The sequence below is a fragment of the Centropristis striata genome, chromosome 14 (assembly GCF_030273125.1).
Source record: "Centropristis striata isolate RG_2023a ecotype Rhode Island chromosome 14, C.striata_1.0, whole genome shotgun sequence".
Lineage (NCBI taxonomy): Eukaryota > Metazoa > Chordata > Actinopteri > Perciformes > Serranidae > Centropristis > Centropristis striata.
The window spans coordinates 36640192-36659895 of NC_081530.1; the positions used below are offsets into that span (position 1 = coordinate 36640192).

General features: G+C 42.2%; 1 protein-coding gene across 1 annotated transcript; it reads left to right on the forward strand.

The window, feature by feature from the left end:
- Positions 1–404: 404 nt before the first annotated feature.
- LOC131984451 (zinc finger protein 236-like) lies at positions 405–18220 on the forward strand. The gene is made up of 7 exons (XM_059349266.1): positions 405–1084; positions 4228–4308; positions 5483–6784; positions 10739–10777; positions 12295–13713; positions 14942–16342; positions 16809–18220. The coding sequence occupies exons 1-7, from the start codon at positions 1075–1077 to the stop codon at positions 17393–17395; spliced, it is 4839 nt and encodes a 1612-aa protein (XP_059205249.1). The 5' UTR covers positions 405–1074; the 3' UTR covers positions 17396–18220.
- The last annotated feature ends 1484 nt before the right edge of the window (positions 18221–19704 follow it).

Genomic DNA, 19704 nt, shown 5'->3' on the forward strand with positions numbered 1-19704 from the left:
AACAGTGTTGCCTCGGGGCCTCTAGGGGGCAACAGTGTTGCCCTGGGGCCTCTAGGGGGCAACAGTGTTGCCTCGGGGCCTCTAGGGGGCAACAGTGTTGCCCCGGGGCCTCTAGGGGGCAACAGTGTTGCCCCGGGGCCTCTAGGGGGCAACAGTGTTGCCTCGGGGCCTCTAGGGGGCAACAGTGTTGCCCCGGGGCCTCTAGGGGGCAACAGTGTTGCCTCGGGGCCTCTAGGGGGCAACAGTGTTGCCTCGGGGCCTCTAGGGGGCAACAGTGTTGCCTCGGGGCCTCTAGGGGGCAACAGTGTTGCCCCGGGGCCTCTAGGGGGCAACAGTGTTGCCCCGGGGCCTCTAGGGGGCAACAGTGTTGCCTCGGGGCCTCTAGGGGGCAACAGTGTTGCCCCGGGGCCTCTAGGGGGCAACGTTTCTGCCCTAAGAGCCTAAATCTGGTGCCTCACACATTCTGATAGCAGCTCAGCTCAGCTCAGCTCTCAGCGCTGCTTAATGACCACAGTGAGAATCACAGTCATGCAGCTGAATATGATGTATTTCTATGAACAGACTGGTATCTGAAGCAGTATCAGGAGGGAATCAGAACATCTTTAACTTGAATGACAGAATGTGTGTGAAGCTCTGTGTTAACAGTTCCTTTAGCATGTTGTGTTTTTACTGTGTGCAGGTCAAAGTCAGCCGTCATTTACAGGTTGATTTCTTTTTTGGGGTCAAGAGATCGACTCTGAAAATCCATCAGAGTGCAGATAGATAATATATTAAATCTATATAATAATAACTCCCCTGGGTTTTTAGCGGTCTTAGGGGGCGGTTAGCTGTAGCAGCGGGGTTAGCGCTCCTCTGCCTTACGTTTTTTTTAAAAGCTTTTCTTTTCTTTTTTAAACCAAAAACGGTGCAATTTCACATAATGTTGAGCACTATCATTACTATAGGTAACTAAAAAACAGACTCAATTAGCTTTAGTTGTAATTTACACTTTATTTGCATAATTCACAGCCTCCTCTTCAACATTTCATCCTCCTGGCTGAATTGTTCCTGGAGAACCGCTGGACAACCTCCTCCATGGCAGAAGGTCCTGCTGAGGGAACATTAACGTCTGTCAGCCTGTTTCACAGAGGAGTCCTCACCTGAAAATGAGATTAACCTTAAGAATCAGCATCTTCATTTGTGAAATGTCCTTCTTTGAATAATATTTTCATATAAAATCTCTTACTAGCTTGAGGGCTGAGAAGAGCCTCTCCATTTAAGGACACACAGAATAAATATTTATGGCCATTTGCAACAATGAAATCAAAAGCTTGAAATGAAAACATCTTGCAGGTCATATTTTATCTTTAGTTACCCAGGTTACCCAAAAAATACAAAATAACCTTCATCTCTTGTAAATATTGCCATGTGAACAATAGAAACAATATATTGACTCTTCTATTTGTCAGAGATTTTATATTTTATTATTTTGAATATGAAAAGTAAATAAACCATTTTTAAACTGCTAATTCCTTTTGACCAGGAAAATGAAAAAAAGTTTGTATTTAAATTAAATTATTAATCCAATTCAATAATCATGAATTCTTTGGTAGATTATATTTGTATTGGCCTTTACAGTAACATAACAGGTGTAGCAGCCAGGTCACCTCCAGTTCTACCTGCTGCTCTGAGAGAAGAGACCATAATACTGCTGCTGTGCTTTAAACACACTGTTTCACACTGACAGGTCTAATAGTATAGAGTCTAGAGTCTAGAGCCTAGAGCATAGAGCATAGAGCATAGAGTCTAGAGTCTAGAGTCTAGAGTCTAGAGCCTAGAGCCTAGAGCCTAGAGCATAGAGTCTAGAGCATAGAGTCTAGAGTCTAGAGTCTAGAGCCTAGAGCATAGAGCCTAGAGCCTAGAGCATAGAGTCTAGAGTCTAGAGTCTAGAGTCTAGAGTCTAGAGCCTAGAGCCTAGAGCCTAGAGCATAGAGTCTAGAGCATAGAGTCTAGAGTCTAGAGTCTAGAGTTGGGTGGAGGTGTTTCTGTCACGCTCCCTCACTTCATTAGCTCCCGACCTCACTCGACCACAGCTATGCTAGCTAAAGTAGCAGCATACTATAGAAACTTACTAACACAGCAACGCCTTCTTATATTCTAACATGTCACATTGCATTAACATGTTTTATAACTGACAGTAAAGCAGAATAAAGCTACAGTAGAGCCCCATGGACCGGACCAAGCAGTAGCTGACGTTAGCATCCTGTTCCTCTGCTCAGCGCTGGAGACTCGTAGTAATAACCATAACACAGTGATCCTCACTATTTTTTCTCACAAGAGCCACATTGGCAGTGCAAGATCAGAAGCAGAGCCACTTTTACGACAACATACTAAGTCACCCACCTCATCCACTCCACTATTCCTTACAACACTGTCTGTCCGTCTGCTTTTTGAGCTCGTTTCGGTCCCTTTTTTTAAAAAAAAATTAGAAAACGGTCCATTTGTGTTTCATGCTGGCTAGCGGAGCTAACGTAGCCTACCTGCTAACGTGCGCTGCGGTCAAGTGTTGTAAACAATGCCACATGGCATGCAGGCTGCGTTGCCAGGTTTGACAATGCCCCCTTTAGGAAGCACCATTAAGGCTTCATTATTTGGGTGAATAAAGGGAGAAGTATAATTCAGATGTTTTTGCAGTGTTTATGTTTATGTAGCACATTTGAAAAAATGTATTGGCTGTGTTAGCACACAGGAAGCTACCATGAGCCATCAATTATAGCTTGAGGAGCCGCATGTGGCTCGCCAGCCGGACAATGAGGAACTGTGCTGTAACCGATGGTTACCGATGGGTATATTTGCCTTCAGTGGAAGCTTGGCTAGTGTTCCTCACCAGGACTTCCTGCTGCTGTTCTGATGACAGACGCTTCCTGGTACTGGTTCAATGATTCTCACTCCGTGGCCTCCCTCCGCCCCGCCCACACACACACACACACACACACACACACACACACACACACACACACACCGCCACACACTCACACACACACCGCAACACACTCACACACCGCCACACACACACACACACACACACACACACACACACACACCGCCACATACACACACACACCGCCACACACACACACACACACACACACACACACACACACACACACACACAATAAATTTAATATGTTTATATTTATCCATTTACTGTGTTTATATTTATATATTTAATATGTTTATATTTATCCATTTAATATGTTTATATTTATATATTTAATATGTTTATATTTATCCATTTACTGTTTATATTTATATATTTAATATGTTTATATTTATCCATTTACTGTGTTTATATTTATATATTTAATATGTTTATATTTATCCATTTATCCATCGTTACAACACTGTGTTACTGTCCGTCTGCTTTTTGAGCTCGTTTCGGTCCCTTTTTTAAAAAAAAAATTAAAAAACGTCCATTTTGTGTTTCACGCTGGCTAGCGGAGCTAACGTAGCCTACCTGCTAATGTGCGCTGCGGTCAAATGTTGTTGCACACACACACACACATCACATCACCACACACACACACACACACACACACACACTCACACACACCGCCACACACACACACACACACACACACACACCGCCACACACACACACACACACACACACACACACACTCACACACCGCCACGCACACACACACGCACACACACCGACACACACACACACACACACACACACACCGCCACACACACACACACACACACACACACACACACACCGCCACACACACACACACACACACACACACACCGCCACACACACACACACACACACACACACACCGCCACACACACACACACACAGACACACACACACACACACCCAGACACACACGCCGGGTGAGTGAAAGCTTTTCTGAAGGCAGATAGGTGTAAGCTGGGGTTTTTTAAACAGGGAAGGTGAAATGTCCGTTTTTGGAAATACCCGGCAACGTGTAAAGATCGATGGGACGCAATGCGGCTCTTATTTATTTTTGCACACCTGCTCTACTTTTTCTCTTAGGCGGGAGGCAAAAATGCTTGGGCGCCGCGCCTAGCGGCAGGGAAACCCTGAATTTATATTCTGTGTTTTAAAAAACCCAAAGAAGCTTTTCATGTTTCTGATGTCTGGTCATATACTGTAACTGTGTGTGTGTGTGTGTGTGTGTGTGTGTGTGTGTGTGTGTGTGTGTGTGTGTGTAGGACCCACCATGGACTCTGAGAGGGACCCTCGGTCCTCTGAGGACGTTCAGCTGTTGAAGGGAAACCACATGTTTGTTCCAGGTGAGATCAACACTCTCAGCTCTGATGTCACCATATTAAATATATAAATATAAACATGTTAAATACATAAATATAAACATATTAAATAGATAAATATAAACATACTAAATAGATAAATATAAACATACTAAATATATAAATATAAACATTACATATATAAATATAAACATTAAATAGATATAAACATATTAAACAGATAAATATAAACATACTAAATAGATATAAACATTAAATATAAACATATTAAATATGTAAATATAAACATTAAATATGTAAATATGAACATTAAATAGATAAATATAAGCATACTAAATAGATAAATATAAACATACTAAATAGATAAATATAAACATATTAAATAGATATAAACATTAAATATAAACATTAAATAGATAAATATAAACATACTAAATAGATATAAACATTAAATATAAACATTAAATATGTAAATATAAACATATTAAATATGTAAATATAAACATTAAATAGATAAATATAAACATATTAAATAGATAAATATAAACATGCTAAAGACATTAAATATAAACATTAAATATATAAATATAATCATATTAAATATATAAATATAAACATATTGAATATGTAAATATAAACATATTAAATAAATAATTATAAACATTAGATATATAAATATACACATACTATATATATAAATATACACATTATATATTTAAATATAAACATTAAGTATCTAAATATTACTGCTGAATAAATTGTGAAACATTAGTCACATGACTGATCAGCTGTTTTCCTCTGAAGTCTTCTCTCCCGTTTCTCTTTCTGTCGTTGTTTCTTCTTCTTCTTCTTCTTCTTCTTCTTCTTCTTCTTCTTCTTCTTCTCCTGTTTGCTGAGGGTCAGCCTCCAGCAGCACGCCGCCTCCTGCTGACCAGAGGACTCTACTGCAGCTTTATGTACCAGCTGATGGAAACGTCTGGTGGTGCAGTTGTTTCTGATGCATCTGTAAAAGTTCACCAGGTTCTCAGGAGACACACGGACCTTCTGTAGTGTTCTTCAGGACCAGGAGGAGCCCAGTTCAGCTCTGGATGAGCTCTAGACCTGATCTAAACTCTAGACCTGATCTAAACTCTAGACCTGATCTAAACTCTAGACCTGATCTAAACGTTTCCTCTAACACTGTGTTTCTGTGTTCCAGATTTACCTCCAGATGTCCTGAGAGTGATTGTTGTTAAAGAGGAGCCACAGGACTGGAGCTGCAGCCTGGACCAGGACCAGAACCAGGACCAGGACCAGGACCAGGAGGACCCAGAGTCACCACACATTAAAGAGGAGCAGGAGGAGGTGTGGAGCAGTCAGGAGGGGGAGCAGCTTGAAGGTCTGGAGGAGGCTGATATCACCAAGTTCTCCTTCACTCGTGTCCCTGTGAAGAGTGAAGATGAAGAAGAGAAACCTCAGTCCTCACAGCTTCATCACACACAGACTGAACACATGGAAACAGAAGCTGCTGGAGAGGACTGTGGAGGACCAGGACCAGCCAGGACCGACTGTGGAGGACCAGGACCACTCAGGACCGACTGTGGAGGACCAGGACCACTCAGGACCGATGGTCCAGACGGTCCAGACGGGTATCTGCAGCCCGTGAGTGAAGACGACTCTCTGGACTCGTCTGAGACGGAGGTCAGCGACGGGGACTGGGAGGAGCCCGGACGGACTCGATCAGGTCTAAACTCTGTGAACAGGGACGCTTCTGTCGGTGCCGGTGAGAAACCGTTCAGCTGCTCTCAGTGCGGGAAAAGATTCAGCATCAAGGGGAGTCTGAAGAGACACATGATCACTCACACAGGGGAGAGACCGTTCAGCTGCACCGTCTGCGGGAAAGCCTTCGCCGAGAACGGAAGTTTACAGAAACACAAGAAGATCCACACAGGAGAGAAACCGTTCAGCTGCTCCGTCTGCGAGAAGAGGTTTCTCCGCAACGCGTACCTGAAGGTCCACATGAGAACTCACACGGGGGAGACACCGTTCCTCTGCTCCGTCTGTGGTAAGACGTTCAATCAGAAAGTCCAGCTGACACAACACATGACCCACCACACGGGGGAGAAACCGTTCAGCTGCTCCCTCTGCGGGAAAGGGTTCAGTAGGAAGATCATGTTGAAGTTACACATTAAAACTCACACGGGAGAGAAACCGTTCAGCTGCTCTCTCTGCGCCAAAGGATTCCTGAGCAAGTCGAACTTAGTGCGTCACATGAGGAGTCACACGGGGGAGAAACCCTTCAGCTGCTCCGTGTGCGGGAAAAGTTTCTCACAGGGAGGAAACTTGGCTCAACACATGAGCCTCCACACGGGAGAGAAACCGTTCAGCTGCAACGTCTGCGACCGGCGCTTCACCTGGTGCACCAGCCTCAAGATCCACCAGTGTGGGGGGCGTCAGAACGCTCAGCTCCACAGAGTCAGAGCTGACGGACAGAGAGACTCTGATCCAGACCAGCAGGGACTCTGATCCAGACCAGCAGGGACTCTGATCCAGATCAGTATGCTGGAGACTGGTGCCGGGGAGGTTTAAACGTGCAGCTGTTCCAGCTCTCTCATCACACTGTTTCTATAAAAGATGAGGACGTTGCGTCCAAAGAATTGAACATCAAGAACAAAACATTTGCTCAGATTATTTTGCTCTAATCAGATAAATCATGTTTGTTTTGACACATTAAACACTGACACACTATTAAAGGTTTGATGTCGTCGTGTTTCTGTTTAGAACTCCAGTTTGTTTCATCTTTAATTTTGTCCAAGTCAAAGTTTTTTACTTATTGAATCAAAATGATCAGATAGTGACTCGTAGTCTTATCTTATATTTATTCACATTTTTAAGTAAAAGGTTTTTCAAGTTTTTCTTGTAGATTTTTCACTCTTTTCTCTTAAATTCGTCACTTTCTAATAAATTTGTCACTATTTTCTCGTAAACTTGAAAAAATGTTCCCGCAAATTTGTCACTTTTTTCTCATAATTTTTTCACTCTTTTCTCATGAATTTGTCACTTTTTTCTTGTAAATTTGTTATTTTTTTCCCAAAAATGTGTCATTTTTTCCCCCCATAAATTTGTCGTTTTTCTCTTGTAAATTTGTCATTTTTTTCCTGTAAATTTGTCCCATTTTCTCATAAATTTGTCATTTTTTTCTAGTAAATGTGTCATTGGTCAAATATCTTGTAACTTTGCCCCAAAATAAAATAAATATGACAGACTATTCCACATTTCTGACTAAATATCTCATAAAAAGATTTAGATTGAGTTATAAAGTCCAATATTTTGTCAGATTTATGACTTAGAAATCTCATAATTTGGGCTAAATAAGTTGAAATTTTGACCCTCGAGGTTAGAACCGTTCTTGATTTAGTTTCAGTTGTAATTTGGTTGTGAATTTTTGTTCTCAAATTCAGTTTGTTTTTATTAGTTTTTTGAGTGAGTTTGCTAGTTTTAATTAGTTTTTATATTTTTGCAAATGCTTAGTTTTAGTTTAGTTTTTAATCCTTTTCGTATTACAGTTTCCAGGTCCATACAGTCGTTTATAATACATTTCATTCTTCTCCTTCAGCCATGTGTACATTTTAATTTGTGTCCCATAACGAGGTATCACATGAACTCATCGGACATTAATTCATACATCATGTAATATAAACCTAAATATCTTAAATTACATAGTTTAGTTTTTATTAGTTTTAATTTTTTTGTAACGGGGTTTTTGTTGGTGTGAGATTCAGAAAGGTGACAATAAATGTTTCCTTTATTTCCTTTTATTCTCCATTTAAGCCCCAATAAGTTTTTAACCCTCGCAGCTCTGAGTGTTCTGAATCTTACTGAGATAAACAGATTCATGTTCACTGACCAGCAGCTTTCTGGTCGAAGATAAATAAACAGATTTCATATCAACCCAAAAGGATTATTCAAGAAAAAAGTTGACAAAGACAAAAATGACAATTTGTCACTTTTTCTCGTAAATTTGTTACTTTTTTCTTTTAAATTTTTTCACATTTTTCTCGTAAATTTGTCATTTTTGTCTCAAAAATGTGTCACTTTTTTTTTTTGTAAATGTGTCACTTTTTCTCGTAAATGTCAATTTTTTTCTTGTAAGTTTGTCACTATTTTCTTTTTAAAATTTTAAAATTATAAATTGGTCAATTATTTCTAGTAAATTTGTCACTTTTTTTCTCGTAAATGTATCAATTTTTCCCATAAATTTGTCACTTTTTTCTGTAAATTTGTCACTTTTTTTCGTTTCAGTTATCATTTCTTTTAAATCTCGAGTTTTAAATTTTTATTTCAGTTAATGAAAATGTTTTTTAATTCTAGTTTTGGTTATTTCGTCAGTTTTCGTTCTCTTTAATAACTCGCTGTGTCGTCGGCTGAAATCTAATTTCCTCTCAGCGACTCATGAAAATGTGCTGAAAAAAATTAAAATAAAATAATAATAATATAATATATATGAAGGACCAAACGACTCATTTTATCAGATTGGATGGAGGAACAGGAGAACAGGACAGAGCTTTGATTCTGTCGTTTCCTGTTTAAAGTTGTTTTCCAGCAGCTCAAAACCACAGAAGAAGAAGAAAGTTAAAGGTTAACTCGATGTTTCTCCTCATTTCTTGTTGGTCACTTCTGATGATGTCATGATGATGTCACGTCCAACAAACAGCTGAGTCGCTGGTTATTTATCAGCTTCTGGAGTTCATGATAATAATAATAATCATTTTAATATCTTGATTTGATTTGATTGATTGAAATGTTTATTAAAATATGTAAATAAATAAGAAAAATGATCGTAAAGCTGCAGAGGGAAAATACAAAAATATTCAAGCAAAAAAACCCAAAATATTTAGTTTTCATATTTGAAAAGCAGAACAATTAATATAATCCTTTCTGCATTTTTATTAATATTTAATTATTTAGCTTCCTTTATATTATATCCTACACAATAACTAATTTATTTGATCGTGTTTTAATGTATTCATTAATTACTCATATTTATCTTACAAGATATAAATGAATAAACATATTTATCCTGCAACTCTTTTATATTTACAGCAAAACAACATTATTTTATGTTATAATAAAACATAATGTAGAATATGTTAATTAATACAACATAAAATTTTAAATAAATAATATATGATCAAATATTTTTCTTACATATTTACACCAAAAGATGAAAAAAAAAACACGATGTCACATTATAAACTAAATATTTCAAATAAAAAGATAAAACAGCCAAACAAAAATAAAATAAATCCATAAAAACTTTTAAAATTACATCAAACAATAATAACTATTTTATTCATTTTTTTTGTTTGAGCTCTGGAGCTTTAATAACTTTATTCTTGGAAAAAATTGAATACACAAATGTGAATTAAACGTCAACAAAAACAACACAAATAAGGCAACAAACAACTTCATAATGTCGTGATCATAAAATCACAATTCAATAAAAACAAGAAGCGACGAAACATTAAATTATATAAACAAATAAATAAACATATAAATAAAGTAATATGTATTATTATTATTTTAATAATCATTAAAACCTATTTAACAATTTCACTTAAAAAAGTAAAATAGTTTATTGTGTTTCTGAACAGAATTTTATTAACTTTTATTCAGTAAATATAAATAAAAACAAAATACAGCGCAGTAAATAAATAAACAAACAAAACAACATGTACAGAAATAAACAATAAATAATTCTGCAGTAAAGTGTGAGGAGGTGTTTTATTTATTTATTTTTGTTTGTTTGAAGAAGCGTTTCCGGTCCGCTCCGAATTCCTTCCGCCGCGGAACATTACATATTTATCTTAATTAACTTAATTTAAGCTCCGAAAAAAAGAGCTCAACGGTTATAAAATGATTTATTTTATCATCAGAAGAGAAGAAATAATTTAATTTGACGAACAATCCGCCGGAAGTGTGTCCGGTGCGCCCCGTCTCCCTTCCCCCCGGAACTACTAGTGGTAGTGTCCGTGTTTGTGGGCCGGAGCAGTAAAAGGCGCCAGTGTTTAGTGAGGAAAGAAAGAGAAGATCACAAACTGCTGGATGAGCTTTGAAAAGCTGAAACTAAACCACAAACAGCAGCTTGGTTTCCTTTCTGCCGCCGGAAACGCGTTTCCTGAAGCTAATGTTGCTAAGCTAGCGTTAGCCGCTAGCAGCTAGCTCCTGCTAACAGTTTCTTTCTCCTCCTGCTGGACTTTAAGAAGCTTGTTGATAGTTCCGGCCGGGGGACAAGAGAGGAGGATGGACCTCAGACGGAACCAACATCTGGACATCAGAGAGGAGGAGGAGGAGGAGGAGGAGGAGGAGGAGGAGGAGGAGGAGGAGGAGGAGGAGGAGGAGGAAGAGGAGGAGGAGGAGGAGGAAGAGGAAGAAGAGGAGGAGGAGGAGGAGGAGGAGGAAGAAGAGGAGGAGGAGGAGGAGGAAGAAGAGGAGGACTGCTGCAACCACACAGGTCAGAACATACAATATACATATAAATATTATCTATATATTATAGACATTAGACTCATCCAGGTGAGCTGCTGGTCCTGGTTCTGATCCTGATCCTGGTCCTGGTTCTGATCCTGGTTCTGATCCTGGTTCTGAGTGGATGACATCATCGCTAGAGTGCAGAGGGAGAGAAAATTGTGTCCAAAAATAAATTAGTAAACAAATAATTATATTGCAAAGCTTTTATGACTTTGTTTTAGAAATGTAGTGCCTATTTTGGTCATTTTACATAATTTTTGGGTAATTTTTTTGTCTTTTTTGGTAATTTAGTGTCTTATTTTTGTCATTTTACATAACTTTTTTTGTTTGGCACAAACACTAAAAAGGTGTCAAATGGACCGGCTCGGCCATGACACGTGTGCTGTGACTTTACTAATGGTTTCTGCAAACGGATTTCAAATTATTCTGCAAAAACACGCCAAAAAATCCCCCCAATGTTCCCCTATGGAGAGGCTAGAGTGCAGAGGGAGAGAAAAATTGTCAAAAAATAAATTTGTAAACTGCTCTCGAGGCCTCAGATACCACTGTACAGAAATAATTTATAGATATAAACGTAGTAAAATGTGTCTTGGTGTGGTAAAGCTGTCAGAGTTGTAGTTTGGGTGTAGAGATGATCCACCAACACCACCCACAGCCTCATAGACCTCCATGGGGAAAAGGAGTCTCTGTGACTCTGGAGGCAGAAAATTGGTGGGATCACTTGATCCAAGCATCCTGCTGGTAGTGGAGGAGAGACGTTACAGAGCCGTAAATGTCCCGGCACCAAACGGCTCCTTGACGGGGCGAGTGACGGCGTATTGTCAAACCTATGATGATTCTTGTAAATTTGTCACTTTTTCTTGTAAGTTTGATAGACAGCAGCAGTACAACACCAATACAATAAAATAGAATAAAGTTAGTAACTAGTCATAATGTGTAAAATAAGAGAGTTCAAGACATAATAAAATACAATATGAAATATAAAAACAAGGAGATATTATAAATTATATTATAGATACCAGGAAATATATACTATAACTATAACAACAGTACTGAGTTAGAGTTTACAGCGGCCATGTTGGTGTTGGTGTGTAGAGGGTCAGACCTGGTGCTCCTCCCTGACCTCTGACCTCCTTTGCTGCCGCCTGCCTCCAAGTGTGCTGTTATACAGTTTAATGGCACGCGGGACGAAGGAGTTTTTCAGTCTGTTTGTGTTGTGGAGGAGCATCCTGTCGCTGAACTATCTCTTCTGTTGTTGATGACAGTGTGCAGAGGATGGCTGCCGTTGTCCAGAATAACCAGCAGTTTGTCCAGCCATAACCCGAACCCTAACCATAACCATAACCATAACCCTAACCCGAACCCTAACCCGAACCATAACCCGAACTACAACTCTCAGAGTCTCTGGGAAAACCTGCTGACGAGGTTTCTGGATCCTGGAACCAACCAGCTGTTCAAAGTCCACATTTATATTAATGATGATTCTTTTTTATGTTTCAGATTTACCTCCAGACGTCCAGAAAGTGGTTGTTGTTAAAGAGGAGCAGCAGGACTGGAGCTGCAGCCTGGACCAGGACCAGAACCAGGACCAGGACCAGGACCAGGAGGAGCCAGAGCCCCGACACATCAAAGAGGAGCAGGAGGAGGTGTGGAGCAGTCAGGAGGGGGAGCAGCTTGAAGGTCTGGAGGAGGCTGATATCACCAAGTTCTCCTTCACTCGTGTCCCTGTGAAGAGTGAAGATGAAGAAGAGAAACCTCAGTCCTCACAGCTTCATCACACACAGACTGAACACATGGAAACAGAAGCTGCTGGAGAGGACTGTGGAGGACCAGGACCACTCAGGACCGACTGTGGAGGACCAGGACCAGCCAGGACCGACTGTGGAGGACCAGGACCACTGAGGACCGACGGTCCAGAGGAGCAGACCGGAGACTCTTCTGAACCGGAGACTGATGACAGCGCTGACTGGGAGGACTCCAGAGAACCTCCGTCAGGTTTAACTGCTGAGAAACCGTTCAGCTGCTCCGAGTGCGGTAAACATTTCGGCATCATTGGAAATCTTAAGAGACACATGACGAGCCACTCAGGAGTGAAACTATTCAGCTGCTCTGAGTGTGGAAAAAAATTTGGCCGTAAGGGAAATCTGAAAAGACACCTGAGATCTCACACGGGAGAGAAACCGTTCAGCTGCTCGGTTTGTAAGAAATGTTTTACACAGCGTGGATGTTTACAGAGACACAGGAGCATCCACACAGGAGAGAAATCCTTCAGTTGCTCCATCTGCGGCAAAAGATTCAGACAGAAGGTGAAAGTGACACAACACATGGTGGTCCACACAAGAGAGAAACCATTCACATGCTCCGAGTGTGGGAAAATATTTGTTACGAGTGAACATCTGAAGAGACACACGAGGATCCATGCGGGAGAGAAACCTCACGGCTGCACCATCTGTGGAAAAGGTTTTATTGAAAGCAGAGATCTGAAGAGACACATGAGAACTCACACAGGAGAGAAACCCTTCAGCTGCTCCGTGTGCGGTAGAGCTTTTATTGACAGCAGACACATGAAGAGACACATGAAAGCTCATGCAGCATTTATTCAAGGTGGACATCTGGCAAAACAGAAGCTCCTCCACACAGGAGAGAAACCGTTCAGCTGCAGCGTTTGTGACACAACGTTCAGCTGGCCTCATCAGCTCAAGAGACATAAATGTGTCGGAGTTCATTTTCACCACAGAGAAGAGGAGCCTCCAGCCAGAAGCTCAGCTCTGCACAGGGAAACCAGAGCTTATAAAGAGGACCGTGGAGGACCAGGATCACTCGAGACCGACGGTCCACATCGTCTCTTACGGCTCGTTGGCGAGGACGAGGACGGAGACTCGTCCGTCCCTGTGAAGACTGAAGAGGACGAAGCTTCAGGTAGGAACAGAGACACAGAAGAAGTCTCAGTGTGTCTCTGGTTTGGTTTCTTTATGTCAACAAATCATCTGCTGGACACAATCTGGGACACACAGCGCACACTTTTTAGCAGGTTTTTTCCCGCAAATTTGTCAATATCTACTTGTAAATTTGTCACTTTTTTGTTGTAAATTTGATAGACAGACAGACAGACAGACAGATAGATAGATAGATAGATAGATAGGAACTTTATTAATCCCATGGGAAGGTTCCCTCAGGAAATTGGCAATTCCAGCAGCAGCAGTACAGCACCAATACAATAAAATAGAATAAAGTTAGTAACTAGTCATAATGTGTAAAATAAGAGAGTTCAAGACATAATAAAATACAATATGAAATATAAAAACAAGGAGATATTATAAATTATATTATAGATACCAGGAAATATATACTATAACTATAACAACAGTACTGAGTTAGAGTTTACAGCGGCCATGTTGGTGTTGGTGTGTAGAGGGTCAGACCTGGTGCTCCTCCCTGACCTCTGACCTCCTTTGCTGCCGCCTGCCTCCAAGTGTGCTGTTATACAGTTTAATGGCACGCGGGACAAAGGAGTTTTTCAGTCTGTTTGTGTTGTGGAGGAGCATCCTGTCGCTGAACTATCTCTTCTGTTGTTGATGACAGTGTGCAGAGGATGGCTGCCGTTTGTAATTTTGTCCTTTTTTACCCATAAATTTGTCACTTTTTTACCCATAAAATTGTCATTTTTTTTGTGAATTTGTCAATTTTTCTCATACATTTGACATTTTTTTCCTGTAAATTTGTCACTTTTTTGTAATTTTGTCACTTTTTTACTGTAAATTTGAAATTTGAACTCCAACGCGGCGCCTCCGCTCACCGCGGGCCTCTCCGTAGGTCTGGTTCTGGTTCTGGGTCTGGGTCTGGTTCTGGGTCTGTTGCCGGCGCTGTGTGGAGGTGAGCCCGACGCTCCACCTCCCACACCGGCTCTGGTTCCACCTGAAAGGTGAGCTCCCCAGAGCCAGGGATCACACCAGACCCTCCTCACAAACAGCTGGTGCTGATTCACCAGACACTCGCCAACACGCCCCCCTCCAGGTCTGGCTCCAGACGGGAGCTACAACTCTCAGAGTCTCTGGGAAAACCTGCTGACGAGGTTTCTGGATCCTGGAACCAACCAGCTGTTCAAAGTCCACATTTATATTAATGATGATTCTTTTTTATGTTTCAGATTTACCTCCAGACGTCCAGAAAGTGGTTGTTGTTAAAGAGGAGCAGCAGGACTGGACCTGCAGCCTGGACCAGGACCAGAACCAGGACCAGGACCAGGACCAGGACCAGGAGGAGCCAGAGCCCCGACACATCAAAGAGGAGCAGGAGGAGGTGTGGAGCAGTCAGGAGGGGGAGCAGCTTGAAGGTCTGGAGGAGGCTGATATCACCAAGTTCTCCTTCACTCGTGTCCCTGTGAAGAGTGAAGATGAAGAAGAGAAACCTCAGTCCTCACAGCTTCATCACACACAGACTGAACACATGGAAACAGAAGCTGCTGGAGAGGACTGTGGAGGACCAGGACCAGCCAGGACCGACTGTGGAGGACCAGGACCACTCAGGACCGACTGTGGAGGACCAGGACCACTCAGGACCGACTGTGGAGGACCAGGACCTCTCAGGACCGACTGTGGAGGACCAGGACCACTCAGGACCGACGGTCCAGAGGAGCAGACCGGAGACTCTTCTGAACCGGAGACTGATGACAGCGCTGACTGGGAGGACTCCAGAGAACCTCCGTCAGGTTTAACTGCTGAAAAACCGTTCAGCTGCTCCGAGTGCGGTAAACATTTCGGCAACATTGGAAATCTTAAGAGACACATGACGAGCCACTCAGGAGTGAAACCGTTCAGCTGCTCTGAGTGTGGAAACAAATTTGGCCGTAAGGGAAATCTGAAAAGACACAGGAGCATCCACACAGGAGAGAAACCCTTCAGCTGCTCCATCTGCGGCAAAAGATTCAGACAGAAGGTGAAAGTGACACAACACATGGTGGTCCACACAAGAGAAAAACCATTCACATGCTCCGAGTGTGGGAAAATATTTGTTACGAGTGAACATCTGAAGAGACACAAGAGGATCCATGCAGGAGAGAAACCTCACGGCTGCACCATCTGTGGAAAAGGTTTTATTGAAAGCAGAGATCTGAAGAGACACATGAGAACTCACACAGGAGAGAAACCCTTCAGCTGCTCCGTGTGCGGTAGAGCTTTTATTGACAGCAGACAAATGAAGAGACACATGAAAACTCATGCAGCATTTATTCAAGGTGGACATCTGGCAAAACAGAAGCTCCTCCACACAGGAGAGAAACCGTTCAGCTGCAGCGTTTGTGACACAACGTTCAGCTGGCCTCATCAGCTCAAGAGACATAAATGTGTCGGAGTTCGTTTTCACCACAGAGAAGAGGAGCCTCCAGCCAGAAGCTCAGCTCTGCACAGGGAAACCAGAGCTTATAAAGAGGACCGTGGAGGACCAGGATCACTCGAGACCGACGGTCCACATCGTCTCTTACGGCTCGTTGGCGAAGACGAGGACGGAGACTCGTCCGTCCCTGTGAAGACTGAAGAGGACGAAGCTTCAGGTAGGAACAGAGAGAAGAAGTCTCAGTGTGTCTCTGGTTTGGTTTCTTTATGTCAACAAATCATCTGCTAGACACAATCTGGGACACACAGCGCACACTTTTTAGCAGGTTTTTTCCCGCAAATTTGTCAATATCTACTTGTAAATTTGTCACTTTGTTGTAATTTTGTCACTTTTTTTGTAAGCTTGTCACTTTTTTCTAGTAAATTTGTCACTTTTTCCCCATAAATTTGTCACTTTTTTCCCATAAAATTGTTATTTTCCACATAAACTTTTTTTGGGTGAATTTGTCACTTTCCATAAATTTGTCACTTTTTTACAAAAAATGTCATTTTTTTCCTGTAAATTTGTCACTTTTTTCTTGTAAGTTTGTCACTTTTTCTGTCATCTTGTCACTTTTTCCCATAAATTTCTCACTTTTTTCATGTCAATTTGTCACTTTTTTTCTCATAAACACATGAAAACAGAAGCTGCTGGAGAGGACCGTGGAGGACCAGGACCACTCAGGACCTCTGCTGAGAAACCATTTAGCTGCTCTGAGTGTGGGAAAAGATTCACCCGTAAGACCCATCTGAAGAGACACATGACGACTCATTCTGGAGAGAAACCGTTCAGCTGCTCTGTCTGTGGAAAATCTTTTCCACGGAGTGAATGTTTACAGAGACACATGAGCATCCACAGTGGAGAAAAACCCTTCAGGTGCTCCGAGTGCGGGAAACACTTTGGCCGGAAGACGCATCTGAAGATGCACATGATAACGCATACGGGAGAGAAACCGTTCAGCTGCTCACTCTGCGAGAGATCCTTCACCCGGAGTGGCTGTTTAAAGAAACACATGAGCCTCCACACGGGGGAGGAGCGCTTCAGCTGCTCCGTCTGCGGGAGGGTGTTCGGCTCCAGCGGATACCTGAAGGTGCACATGAGGAGTCACACTGGAGAGAGACCGTTCAGCTGCTCCGTCTGCGCTCGAGACTTCATTGACAGTCGACGGATGAAGAAACATCTGAGAACTCACACAGGAGAGAAACCACGTCAACCCACGGTCATCAAATAGAATCTTCACATTTAAATCACTTTATTCTGGATGTGACATTTAATATTTTACCCCCAAAGAAAGATCCTGTGAAAAACATTCATTGGTAACAATGTGGCCACATATAGATTCTGTTTAATTAGACATTTTTTTTATTAAATCATTCTTTTTTCATGTTTTGTAACATGTAACTGTATTTTACTGCACACCAAAGACTTCTGTTGACCTTTTGTTTTATTTCCATGTTGTCTGTCAGTGTGTAAATATACATTTAATATATACTGCGGTTTAAATGTTATTCTACTAATATTAAATGCTACAGACTGTTTATGTTTGTGTGACTTTCTACACATATATAAAAGTTTATTTGAGGTTTTAAGGAGTCAGAATGCTTCAAATTACAGAAGTGTAAGCAAAACAAAAAATATAAATAAAACACGTTTCTGCCTTCACTGACAGTGAATTATTGAAATCATTCAGCAGTTTAATTAACGTAAAATGAATTTATTAAGCATTTGACTGATCTGAAATGTGAGTTTTTTTGACGATTAAAATATTGAACTCTCCCCAGGCCATATAAACAACTATGAACAATAACTATAAACTATAACTATAAAACATAAACAATAACTATGAACATAAATGATAACCATAATAAATATAAGAATAAATATAAACAATAACCATAAACAGTAATTATAAACAATAAATATAAAGAATAAACATAAATAACAGACTAACAATATCTATAAACACTAACTGATCGTCCTTTTCTGTGTCTTCATGTTGTCTTTTCTATGTCTTCATAGATATGAATTTTACATATATATATATATATATATATATATATATATGAATTTTTACATATAGATATGAATTTTATATATATGTAAAATCTCCAAGAATCGCCACCTTAACACGGTGGAGGGTTTGTGTGCTCCAGTGATTCTGGGAGCTGTGTTGTCGGGAGCAACAGCTCCTGGTCTCCCGTGGCAAAGTGGTCCCAGGGGAGGGGCCAGACGAAGAGCGGTTCAAAGACCCTTATGAAGCCGATCTGGAACAATCAGAGTACCTCGCCCGGCACGGGTAAACCGGAGCCCCTGCTGGAGCCAGACCCGGGAGGGGGACACGCAGGCGATAGGGGCATAGGGGTCGGGTGCAAAGTGACGAGCCCCCGGCTGAGCACCGCTGTGTTGGAGTTCTCCCCGAGGAACCACTACCACTACCACTGCCCCTACCACTATCACTGCCCCTACCACTGCCCCTACCACTACCCCTACCACTACCACTGCCCCTACCACTACCACTGCCCCTACCACTACCACTGCCCCTACCACAACCACTGCCCCTACCACTATCCCTACCACTACCACTGCCCCTACCACTATCCCTACCACTACCACTGCCCCTACCACTACCACTACCACTGCCCCTACCACTACCACTACCACTGCCCCTACCACTACCACTACTACTGCCCCTACCACTACCACTGTCCCTACCACTACCACTACCACTGTCCCTACCACTACCACTACCACTGCCCCTACCACTACCACTGTCCCTACCACTACCACTACCACTACCACTGTCCCTACCACTACCACTACCACTGTCCCTACCACTACCACTACCACTGCCACTGCCCCTACCACTGTCCCTATCACTACCACTGCCCCTACCACTACCACTACCACTGCCCCTACCACTGCCCCTACCACTACCACTACCACTACCACTGCCCCTACCACTACCACTGTCCCTACCACTACCACTACCACTGCCCCTACCACTGCCCCTACCACTACCACTGCCCCTACCACTGCCCCTACCACTACCACTACCACTGCCCCTACCACTACCACTGTCCCTACCACTACCACTACCACTGCCTCTACCACTGCCCCTACCACTACCACTACCACTGCCCCTACCACTACCACTACCCCTACCACTACCACTGCCACTGCCCCTACAACTACCACTACCACTGCCCCTACCACTGTCCCTATCACTACCACTGCCCCTACCACTACCACTACCACTGCCCCTACCACTGCCCCTACCACTACCACTACCACTGCCCCTACCACTACCACTGTCCCTACCACTACCACTACCACTGCCTCTACCACTGCCCCTACCACTACCACTACCACTGCCCCTACCACTACCACTGCCCCTACCACTACTACTACCACTACCACTACCACTGTCCCTACCACTACCACTGCCCCTACCACTACCACTACCACTGCCCCTACTACTGTCCCTACCACTACCACTGTCCCTACCACTACCACTGCCCCTACCACTACCACTGCCCCTAC

What these genes read in the sequence shown, in the direction of transcription:
- LOC131984451 (XM_059349266.1), top strand. An exon ending in TGAAGAGGACGAAGCTTCAG is followed by an intron (nt 13,714 to 14,941) that starts GTAGGAACAGAG and finishes TTTATGTTTCAG; the next exon opens with ATTTACCTCCAGACGTCCAG. An exon ending in TGAAGAGGACGAAGCTTCAG is followed by an intron (nt 16,343 to 16,808) that starts GTAGGAACAGAG and finishes ACATGAAAACAG; the next exon opens with AAGCTGCTGGAGAGGACCGT.